This window comes from Lolium perenne, chromosome 7, assembly GCF_019359855.2.
Source record: "Lolium perenne isolate Kyuss_39 chromosome 7, Kyuss_2.0, whole genome shotgun sequence".
In the NCBI taxonomy this organism is placed as follows: Eukaryota; Viridiplantae; Streptophyta; class Magnoliopsida; order Poales; family Poaceae; genus Lolium; species Lolium perenne.
Window position 1 is genome coordinate 241,221,846 of NC_067250.2, and position 12,374 is coordinate 241,234,219.

Here is a 12,374-nt window from a genome sequence, read left to right on the forward strand (position 1 = left end):
ATGATCATGGACTAGATCAAATAAAATAGCTATGTAGTCAATTCTAGTGCAATTAAACTTGAATTCAAATTCAATAAGTAATATGAGAACTACCCTCTCATTTAAATCTTGATCCTAAGTAATACAACCAGAGGGAATGACTTAGGCTAATGAACCTCTGATAATTATTACTTAGAGATTTTAATTCACTTAAATGTAGTACTAAAACTTTGTGAAGTGTAGCACTTCAATTAAATTGTACTCACATATAATAGATATGGAATGTTGACTTTAGGTCAACATATATTTCATATCTGATTATTATATGAAGAGATTAAATCTTAATATGAGGTATTGAGAAGAAATTAATTTCTCTAAGGAGCTACATACCAAAGCTAAGAAATAGTAACAATAAGAAGAAATCATTATTTCTCGCTTAAAAAAGAACTCATCAAATAATCCACCATGCCATGTTTGATTGATGATAAGATTAGTGTGTGAAATCTTTTGAGTGCTTGTAGTTTAGTATGTGAGCTTGGTTTAGTATTTATACCTCGTATTCGTATATAGACGCTAGTAACGAGGAATACCAAGAGGAGGAGGCCTACTCTCAGGAAGAAGAAGAGAACTTCGATAACTACTCAGCTCAAGGCAAGCTAACCCTTGCTAAACACAAGTGCTTAGCTCTACAAGAGCAAAGGCACCATCACACTTTATTTTATGTATTACCTATCCCATGTTTTTACTTTACATTTACTTTCGCTTATTTGTTTCAAAGTACCTTTTGATTTATGATTCACTTGGCTAGAGTAGAACAATATTGAAGTTAGCTTAGCACAAATCAAAGCTAGATAGCACCCCTCATGAAATAGTTGCTAGTGCTAATCAATTAAAATTGACTACTCTAGATGGGAACATGGTGAAGTGAAATAACTTTGAAAGAAAGTAAAGTGGAGGTGGATTGAACAAGAGAAGATGGTGATTTTTGATAAAATTGATGATTGGGTTTGAATGCGATACCCTTCCAATTATACAAGTACCCCCACAATACCTGATTATGGGTAGGGCTTAACTAGCAACTTGTGTATTTTAGTATGGGTTCCCTCTAAACAAGCATCATAGGGGTTACGCCGAGGCTGCCTCCGTTAAGTGTTGAATGATGTTAATATGAGGTGAATGTACGGCCCAAGCCCTGTGCAGTTCCCGGGTTAACTGCGGTTCTCACCGGGAGGCCAAGCTCATGGGGAGAGGTGCTCATACTAGCATATATAAGTAAAAGGTTAGGGTTGATGATCCGCGTACTGTGTTACGATGATTCGGGGTTATCCTCGACGGATGTAATCAAAAGTTGTGGCACAAGAGTACAACCTCTGCAGAGTGTTAAACCTATTCGAATAGCCGTGTCCACGGTTACGGACGATTGGAAAGGCCATACTATCTCCGTTATCATTAATATGTTTTGATCTTAAAAATGAATGGTGAATTGAAAGGTGATATTGTGGTGAATCAATATGAGTTGTGGGAATGACACTAATGTTCCCACTTGAGTTAGTCTAGCACATGACAAGGCTTTACTAAATGTTTATCAAACTAAAACTTGGCTTTATGCAAATAAACCTAGAGCTTAGCACTCCCTTATTACACTTAATGAGTAATTATTGTAGAGTTAGTTTGCGAGTACTTTAAAAGTACTCATGGCTTTGCCCTGGCTATTCAAATGCCAGACTATGAAGGAGAGCACCAGTACCAGGAGGACGGACAACAGGACGTCTACGATAACTAGGATCGTCTTCTAACGTCAAGCGTTGCCTGTGGAATAGATAGTCCACTACTACTTCGCTTCCGCTACTATTTGTGATGTTGAACAATATATTCGTGTAATATTGGATCATGTGATCTATGGTTGTAAGACAATATGTGTTGTAATAAATGATGACTCTATGCTACTTACTATTATGTCTCGCAAAAACATTATTCCTGGGATTGCGATGTACGGCATAATAGGCATCTGGACTTAAAAATCCGGGTGTTGACACTTTTAGATATTATTTTTCCTAGATCTGGAGTTCCTAGATATCTTATGACTGATGGAGGTTCTCATTTTATTCATGGTGGTTTTAGAAAAACTCTTGCTAAGTATGGTATTAATCATAGAATTGCTTCCGCTTATCATCCTCAAACTAGTGGGCAGGTAGAACTATCAAATAGAGAGATTAAATCTATCTTGCAAAAGACTGTTAATAAATCTAGAAAGAATTGGGCTAGTAAATTGAAGGAAGCACTACGGGCCTATAGAAGTGCTTATAAAAATCCCATGGGTATGTCACCATATAAAATGATTTATGGAAAAGATTGTCATTTACCTTTAGAACTAGGGCACAAAGCTTATTGGGCTGTAAGAGAACTAAATAAAGATCCTAAACTTGCCGGTAAGAAGAGATTGCTACAATTGAGTTCTCTAGATGAATGGAGAAGTGAAGCTTATAAAAATGCTAAACTCTTTAAAGAGAAAGTTAAGAAATGGCATGATAAAAGAATTATCAAAAGAGAATTTAATATTGGGGATAAAGTCCTATTGTATCGGTCTCGTCTCAGATTCTTTGCAGGGAAATTACTCTCGAAATGGGAAGGACCATATGTCATTGAGGAAGTGTATCGTTCAGGAGCAATTAAAATTAGTTCTCTCCAAGACGATGCTACACAAGTGGTGAATGGACAAAGACTCAAGCATTATATCTCAGGTCATTCTTATAATGAAGATGTTGATGTTATTCGAGTGGAGACTCCGGAAGCTTTCATCAAAGGTCAAATTGACAGCCCGGCAGAGTTCGACTTTGAATAGGTAACAGTACTGGTAATAAAAAGTTCACGTTTTACTTTCCGAACAATGTTTTTCCTGTTTTTGGAAAATATGAAAAATTACGAGATCGAAACGGAGTGGAGGAGGCGCACGAGGGCATGCCCTCATAGGCCGGCGCGAGCCCCAGCCTGGCCGCGCCGCCCTATGAGGAGAGTCCCTCGTTGCCCCACTCTGACTCTGGTTCGACCTGGTACTTTCCTTTTGTCGTAAAAATTCCTGTTATATAATCCCCTGGACCCCTAGAGGTCCGTATATCGTTTTCTCGACGTGTTTTTGTTTCGAGCTGTTTTCTGCCAGGATCTACTTCGGATCTAGAGCCATCATGTCTTCGTCGGGAACTCCGAAGGACAGCTTCTTTGAGGACGTCGTCAACCCGTACATGAACGAGCTGAAGATGCACCCCAAGGAATTGATGCTCGTTGATGGAGAGTTGCAGATCCAAGATGTCCAGGGTCCTAAAGGAGAAGGAAGCCTGGAAGACATGATGGAGAAGCTAGAACAAGAGGTCTTCAACTACAAGAAGATGGCCGAGCGTGAAGTGGACATCTTCCACAAGATTGTGTCTGAACTTATTGATGAACAGAAGAAGGAGACTGCAAAGCTGTGGGACGACATCTTATCGCTTCACGACACCACCAACAAACTCCAAGCTCAACTCTATGATGTTCAGAATCAAAACTATGAGTATGAAAACAGGTTTAAACACATAAGCTATGCTGCTAGTTTCAGGATTCCCGAGACCAAGATGTCGTTTGTTGATGGAGAGCCTCTTCCTTGGAAGTCTGATGATGGGAAGAATTCATCACCACCACCACCGAAGGAGTAATCCATCATCGGTATTGGCATCCCCTTGGTTTGTTCCAAGCTTGGGGGGAGTGCCGCGGTATCACATCATCACTATCTTTTACTTTTTTACTATTAAGTAGTGTCATATCATGAGTAGGGAAGTTATCATATAAGATGGGTTGCAGTGTGGAAGTATTTCTCCTTAGTTGGTTGTCTATGTATCCCTTGGTGTGAGTTATCGTTGTGGAATATTAATGAGAAGTCTTATCATTTACATATTGCACATCTTATTTTAGTTTTCAATCTCTGTTATATGATTGATCTTGCTATTAGTATTGGTATCACTTTGGGAGCATTGAGTAAATCTATTTGGTTTTGGAAAACTTAGCATTGGCCAATAGCAACAACACTTTGAGGTTTTAGTAGAAAAGAGAAATACATATAGTTGTTTCATTGTCTTCCTTTCTTGTAGCTCTTAGCTTATTATTCTGAAGTTAAAATTGTTTGTGCTTACAAGGAAGATGCATGATTGTTTCTATCACATGTATATTTGTTTGTTTCCCTCAACTCTTATGCTTGCTAATTAACCTTGCTAGCCAAAAACCTGTACTGAGAGGGAATGCTTCTCGTGCATCCAAACCTTAACCCAAACTTATGCCATTTGTGTCCACCATACCTGCCTACTACATGGTAATTTCTGCCATTCCAAGTAAATACTTCGTGTGCTACCTTTAAACAATTCAAAATTTATCATCCCTTATTTTTGTCAATGTTTTATAGCTCATGAGGAAGTATGTGGTGTTTTATCTTTCAATCTTGTTGGGCAACTTTCACCAATGGATTAGTGGCTTCATCCGCTTGTCCAATAATTTTGCAAAAAGAGCTGGCAATGGGGTTCCCAGCCCCGATTAATTAACCTTCATAATTTTACAAATAGACACTCCTCCATGGTATGTGATTGTTGGAAGGCACCCGAGGATTTGGTTAGCCATGGCTTGAGAAAGCAAAGGAGGGGAGGAGTGTCATCTAAATAAAACTAAAATAAATAGACACTCCTTCATGGTATGAGAATAATTGGAAGGCACCCGAGGATTCGGTTAGCCGTGGTTTTTGAAAGCAAAGGTTGGAAGGAGTGTCAACCAAAAATAAAACTTTATGGGACCCGCTCTTCGAGAGTTTGTCTGGCAAGGGGGTTAGAGAACCCGCTACCATTCGTTGACAACAATAAACACCTCTCAAAATGTTACTTTTATTCTCTTTATATGATTTCAAAACTGAAAAAGCTCTAGCACATGATTTAATCCCTGCTTCCCTCTGCGAAGGGCCTGTCTTTTACTTTTTGTTGAGTCGGTAAACCTATTTCCCTCCATCTCAAGCAAGCATTTGAGTTGTTGTGATCAAACCATCTATATTGTGATTTACTTCAGCATGTCCTTTACTCTTCCTTGTTTAGTACAAGTTTTATCTGAACGAATATAGCTTTGAAGTTATCAATGATTATGAGGAGATTATTATGATTGAGAATGCAAGTTGTGCCATATAAGCTTTAACATAATCTGTTAATTGTTCTCTGACCAAGAATGAAGTTTGCCATCACCAATTATGATTTCTTATGCACCTTTATTTGTGATTACCCTCTACTTGTTTCAAGTTGAATTATATGAGGAAGTTGTTCACTAGAATGTCTTGTGTGAATTAATATGATGCTTCTTGTCCGTATTTTATTTATCGACTCTTCACTCCATAAACATGTGGTCCTGTTTACCGAGTTCAGTTTCGCTTGGGGACAAGCGAAGTCTAAGCTTGGGGGGAGTTGATACGTCCATTTTGCATCACTATTTTATATCATAATTTACTGTTATTCATTGATATATTTCATATTTAGAGGTGATACTTATGTTATTTTATCTATTTTGCATGTTTCATGAATATTGGAGGATCGCGCACCGGAGTCAGGATTCTGCTGGAAAAAGCGTCGTCAGAATGCAATATTTCGGAAGATCAACAATAGACAGAAATTATATGAAAAATCCTATTTTTCCAGAAGACGAAGGGAGCCAAAAGCAGGAGCCGAGGAGGGCCGCCATGGGCCCCACTCATAGGCCAGCGCGGGCCCTGCCCTGGCCGCGCCGCCATGTGGGGAGGGGGCCCACAATCCCCTCTGGCCCCCTCTCCTTCGCGTACATCTTCGTCCCGAAAACCTAAGCTCCAGAGGATAGTCGCGAAGAGTCACAGCCGCCTCTGCGGGGCGGAAAACACCACAGAGAAAAGAGCTCTCCGGCAGGCTGAAATCTGCCGGGGAATTCCCTCCCGGAGGGGGAAATCGACGCCATCATCACCGTCATCGAGCTGGACATCATCTCCATCACCATCATCATCATCTCCATCATCATCACCGCCGTATCCACCGATGCACATCGTCACCGCTGTAACAATTTGGGTTGGATCTTGATTGTTTGATAGGGGAAACACTCCCGGTATTGATTTCTACTTGTTATTGATGCTATTGAGTGAAACCATTGAACCAAGGTTTATGTTCAGATTGTTATTCATCATCGTATCACCTCTGATCATGTTCCATATGATGTCTCGTGAGTAGTTCGTTTAGTTCTTGAGGACATGTGTGAAGTCTAAATGTTAGTAGTGAATTATGGTTGAGTAATATTCAATGTTATGATATTTAAGTTGTGGTGTTATTCTTCTAGTGGTGTCATGTGAACGTCGACTACATGACACTTCACCTTTATGGGCCTAGGGGAATACATCTTGTACTCATTTGCCAATTGCGGGGTTGCCGGAGTGACAGAAACCTAAACCCCCGTTGGTATATCGATGCAGGAGGGATAGCAGGATCTCAGAGTTTAAGGCTGTGGTTAGATTTATCTTAATTACTTTCTTGTAGTTGCGGATGCTTGCAAGGGGTATAATCACAAGTATGTATTAGTCCTAGGAAGAGCGGTGCATTAGCATAGGTTCACCCACACAACATTTATCAAAACAATGAAAATTAATCGGCTATATGAAGCGAAAGCACTAGACTAAATTTCCGTGTGTCCTCAAGAACGTTTGGTCATTATAAGTAAACAAACCGGCTTGTCCTTTGTGCTAAAAAGGATTGGGCCACTCGCTGCAATTATTTCTCTCGCACTTTACTTACTCGTACTTTATTCATCTGCTACATCAAAACCCCCTGAGTACTTGTCTGTGAGCATTTACAGTGAATCCTTCATCGAGACTGCTTGTCAACACCTTTTGCTCCTCGTTGGGTTCGAAACTCTTACTTATTGAAAATACTACGATACACCTCCTATACTTGTGGGTCATCAGTTATCCCTCCAGATTTTCACCATAGAGCCCGACCCAATTCTCCAGATCGCTCCCTGCTTTAGGAGATCAAGGCCATGCATCACTCCCCTCCATGTCGCCGACACATCCTGTATGAATGCAGTGTCAAGGAGATGCCCCACCGGATAGTACTTCGCCTTCAGTAGCCGTGCAGATGGGCTATCTGGATACTGTATCAAACGCCACGCCTGTCGCGCCAAGAGAGCCTGGTTGTAAACTCTGAAGTCACGGAAGCCCATTCCCCCACATGCCTTTGGTTGTGTTAATTTGTCCCAGGATAGCCAGTGCATACGCCGTCGTTCATGTTCATCACCCCAGTGGAAGTCGCGAATCATTTGGTTTAGTTCTTCGACGAGGCCCGCCGGAAACTGAAACACACTCATGGCATAGACAGGTAAGGCTTGCATAATAGCCTTTATAAGCACTTCCTTCCCGCCACTTGACAGGTACTTTTCCACCCAATCACTCAGCCTTTTTTGAAAACGTTCCTTGAGGGTTTTGAACTTGCCCTTACGCATTTGTCCTTCCGGAACAGTGAGGCCTAGATACTTTTCCTCAAAGCTCTCTGTATCATAACGTATGATCTCCTTTATTTAAGTTTGCACTTGATCAGGCACCCGCCGTCCGTACATTATCGAACACTTGCCAAGACTGACCAACTGTCCCATGGCGTGCTCATAATTGTCCAGAATGTTCTTAACCACCAAGACTTGCTGCACCGAGCCTTGGAAGAAAAGGAGACTATCATCGGCGAATAGGAGATGGGACATGCCAGGTGCTCGTCGGCAGATTTTCAGTTCATGTAGCCTGCCATCCTCCACCTCTCGCTGCACTAGGCGAGAGAGACCATCGGCCACAAGCAAGAAGAAGTATGGAGAAAGCGGATCGCCTTGGCGTAGCCCGCGTGTTGGCGTAAAGGTGTCCAACGCATGTCCATTGAGGCGAACAGAATACCGTACGGTGGTGACACATTGCACAATCCACCGTATCTAAGTGCTGTGAAAGCCCAGCTTCGCCATAACACCCTCCAAATACCGCCAGTCCACGCGGTCATAAGCCTTGGCCATATCCAATTTATAGGCGCAAAACTTGGACCGATCAGCTGAATTTCTCTGGATTGCATGGAAGCACTCAAACGCCATGAAGACATTGTCCGTGATAAGCCTGCCCGGAATGAACGCGCTTTGCATAGGTGAGATGATGTCTTGAAGAAGAGGCCGCATGCGATTTACCAGGCATTTTGAGATAATCTTGAACACAACATTACAGAGACTTATGGGCCTAAAATCTTTGAGCTCCTCGGGATTGTTTTTCTTCGGGATTAGAACGATTGCTGTCTCGTTTACCTCATCTGGCAACACCCCAGAACTGAAAAAGGCCTGCTCTGCCTTAGTAATATCCTCCTGGAGCAAGTCCCAATTACGCTGCAGAAAACGCGCGGGAAAGCCGTCAGGACCAGGAGCCTTCAGTGGGCCGATTTGAAATAATGCGTCACTGATTTCCTTCTCTGAAAATGGGGCACACAAGATGGCATTCATATCATCATCCACATGCGGTGAGAATAGGTCCAAAAGCTCAGAAGGATCAATATTATCATCACGCGTGTAGAGCTGTTGGAAGAAAGAGGTAGCCATGTCACCCAACTCCTTGGCATCCTCCGTCCATGTACCATCAGCACGCTTTAGTTTTGAGATTTTATTCTTCTTCCTACGCCAAGATGCCTTGCGATGAAAATATCGTGTGTTCCTGTCACCCTCTCTCAGCCAGGCAACGCGCGACCGCTGCAACCACATCAGCTCTTCCCGGTATAGCAGCTCATCCATCTCACCTTGGATTTTCTTCCGAGCATTTGCACTCTCCTCATCAACTAGCGGCAGAAGCTCCGCCAGCATTTTCCGCTTCTTCTCAACATCCTTAGAGATGGGCTTCAAATGTTGCTTCTTCCAGTCATAAAGGGAGCCCATCACCGTGCGCAGAGACGAACAGATATCACCAAGATCATGTACGCCTACGCGCCTTGACCAGGCCTCCTCGACAGTAGCAGCGAGCGAAGGCTCGCGCTCCCACATTATTTCATATCGCCTGATCGTTTGGCTCTGGCTCGAGATTACACGCACACCCACGGCATAGTACAAAGCTCTTGGCCAAAACATTGCAGCCGCAGCTGGATTTGGTTGACCAAAATCATTTTCGGCATGCTCGCTGCATGTGCCCCGGCTTGGATCGATGCTAACGGAGCAATCAGCATGCGCCTTGTGGTCTGAATTATTGCATGCATGTGTTTGTTAGTGTCATGTATACTTCCTCCAATATTATACGCTAGCCGACGTGTGGATATGCGCACGTATAGGCTCAGTCTCTCAGAGAGGAAATTTCGTGGACCAATGGTACTTTCAGAGACAATACCAGATTGCAAATAGACCGAATGTTTAATAGTGTACCACCTCCATTTCATAAAATAGGAGATATATCTTTACTATTAAATTGCATTAGGTGATCGCCTTGTGTCACAAACGGGCAAAAAATGTGTTATTTCTAGACCCAACATAATCTATCTATACCTAATAATAAAGAAAATAAGGTTTCTTGTTCGTCCGTCAAAATTTACCCCTGATTTTGGTCCAAATTACATCATCATGCCACCCCGAAGTGATAGAAAATGATTCGTCCGTAATATTCAGCCAAACTTCACGTACTGCGTATGTCAGCCAAGGCCCGTCCTGGTGAGTCCGTCAAGCCGCATGGCCCATCGACTGGAGGCTCGGCTCACTATGTTCCTCAAACAATTCCACTTCTCCGCTAACGCAGAAGAACGCTCTGCCACCAGACTCCTCTGGCGAACACTGGTCCGGCACGGATTGTTCTCGAATCTCGACCGCTCCGGTATGTATTGTGCTCGACCAGGCGACCATGGGGTTCTCTCATAAAAAGGACTCCAACCACTAGATGACCTTGACCGAAATCGAAATCACCCCACCTTGAAGTTACCCCAGAAGTTCAGCACTCCAGTACTCCCTCGATTTCCTCGATCGAAATCGAAACCTCAGCTCGTCGAGGCACCTATGGTGCTATGACGGAGATCCGTGGTTACCTCATCCAACCGGGAGTGAGGTGGATGGCAGGATGGGAGGTGCGAGGGAGGTGGTGATTAGGGCATGAGGTATGAGGTTGATTCTGGCTGCTGCCGCTACACATCGGGACGGCACATGCGCGGCTGCGCCTGCGCGGTTCAAGTTGATGCTCGCCTGGGGCTGCAGCTCAAATTCTCAGAGCCGGTGGCAGGTAGACGACGGATGGACACTTTGGAGGCCAGTTGCCACCGGGGAGGGCACGACGGAAGACTGTATCGCGTTCAAGTTATCTCGGAACGAACGTCTAGAGAGTTTCGCGGCAATTGAGGACAGGTCGCTGGCGCTGCCAGCCATGGAGTCTGCCCCGAGCAGGTTCACGGCCGTGCCGATGGCCAGGGCCAAGATCCAGGAGGGAGAAGACCAATTCAATGGCGTGCGTGGCCACGTCCACGAACAACGCATGCTGATGCTTCTTAACTATTACGATTGGCAGAAGCTCCAGGCTCAGCGGTGTGAACGCGACTGCATTGCTTGCCAGTGTTGACAACGAGAAACCAAACTAGGGATCGATTATAACAATAACGGTGACAATACCAATCCTGAGGAAATGAAACGAGATGAATCTATTTCTGGTAAAGTTCCAACCCAATCAGATGAAACATCAGATTCAACCTCATCCGTACTTTACAGCTACAACGTTGCGTGAGAATTGTTCCTCATGACCAATATTCTAGAGCATTTTTTATTGCAGTCCATCAGAGAACTCTCTATGCTGAATGTTATGTTTCCTAATCCATCTATTTCATATGTTCAAATTATTCTTACATCAAATCTCGTAGTACTAGATGATGACTTAATTATAGTAACTCATGTACCCTCTCCATTGAACTTAATTTGAGAAAGACAGGTGTTATAATCGATTAAACCTGATTTTAGTATCTCAGCTTTTATTGGATTTTGTCACATATCCTAGATCCAACTTTTCTGTTCACGGATCTCGGGTCTGATTTTTCTGTTCATGCTCATAGTTGATGGATGCCTAGCAAAAATATATGTTGGTAAAAAATATCTACTATGTTATCAACGCGGACATCACGGGCGTGCAGCACCACGACATGCTCTGAGAAAATTCTCTCATGCCGCATATTGGTCATCTGACTTTCATTCTGCTATTTATCTGAATATTAACATGTTAAACAACTCTTGTTTGGACTCATGATATCACAGAGGTTATCACGTCGGTGTTACATAGTTGGTGGTTTAAATGGGTATTTGAAACTAAATGTTTAGCACATTGTTTCGTCCATAAGTGAGTTCGAATGATGCGGGTATGTCTATATCTCCAGATTTTAGTGCAATAACAATAACTAATGTTATTAGACGGGTATTATTCTGTTTAGCGGGGACAAGATAACTTTTCTACAGCTTTAGATTTATTATGTTGGTCATGAATATAAGAAACGTAATCATCACCGATGAAGGTGACAAAGAGGAGAAGTGTCAACAAAGATAGTTTGCTAGAGACTTTGATATCTTGTTTCTCCCGGTGCAACGCACGGGTATTTTTCCTAGTACCTAATAATAAAGAAAATAAGGTTTCTTGTTCGTCCGTCAAAATTTACCCCTGATTTTGGTCCAAATTACATCATCATGCCACCCCGAAGTGATAGAAAACGATTCGTCCGTAATATTCAGCCAAACCTCACGTACTGCGTATGTCAGCCAAGGCCAGTCCTGGTGAGTCCGTCAAGCCGCATGGCCCATCGACTGGAGGCTCGGCCCACTATGTTCCTCAAACAATTCCACTTCTCCGCTAACGCAGAAGAACGCTCTGCCACCAGACTCCTCTGGCGAACACTGGTCCGGCACGGATTGTTCTCGAATCTCGACCGCTCCGGTATGTATTGTGCTCGACCAGGCGACCATGGGGTTCTCTCATAAAAAGGACTCCAGCCACTAGATGACCTTGACCGAAATCGAAATCACCCCACCTTGAAGTTACCCCGGAAGTTCAGCACTCCAGTACTCCCTCGATTTCCTCGATCGAAATCGAAACCTCAGCTCGTCGAGGCGCCTATGGTGCTATGACGGAGATCCGTGGTTACCTCATCCAACCGGGAGTGAGGTGGATGGCAGGATGGGAGGTGCGAGGGAGGTGGTGATTAGGGCATGAGGTATGAAGTTGATTCTGGCTGCTGCCGCTACACATCGGGACGGCACATGCGCGGCTGCGCCTGCGCGGTTCAAGTTGATGCTCGCCTGGGGCTGCAGCTCAAATTCTCAGAGCCGGTGGTAGGTAGACGACGGATGGACACTTTGGAGGCCAGTTGCCA

The 12,374-nt window shown here is 43.5% G+C and overlaps 1 protein-coding gene across 1 annotated transcript; it reads right to left on the reverse strand.

The window, feature by feature from the left end:
- Window positions 1-6,948: 6,948 nt before the first annotated feature.
- Window positions 6,949-7,488, reverse strand: LOC127315539 (uncharacterized mitochondrial protein AtMg00310-like). Its single transcript, XM_051346018.1, has one exon. The coding sequence runs from the start codon at window positions 7,486-7,488 to the stop codon at window positions 6,949-6,951; it is 540 nt and encodes a 179-aa protein (XP_051201978.1).
- Window positions 7,489-12,374: the final 4,886 nt, after the last annotated feature.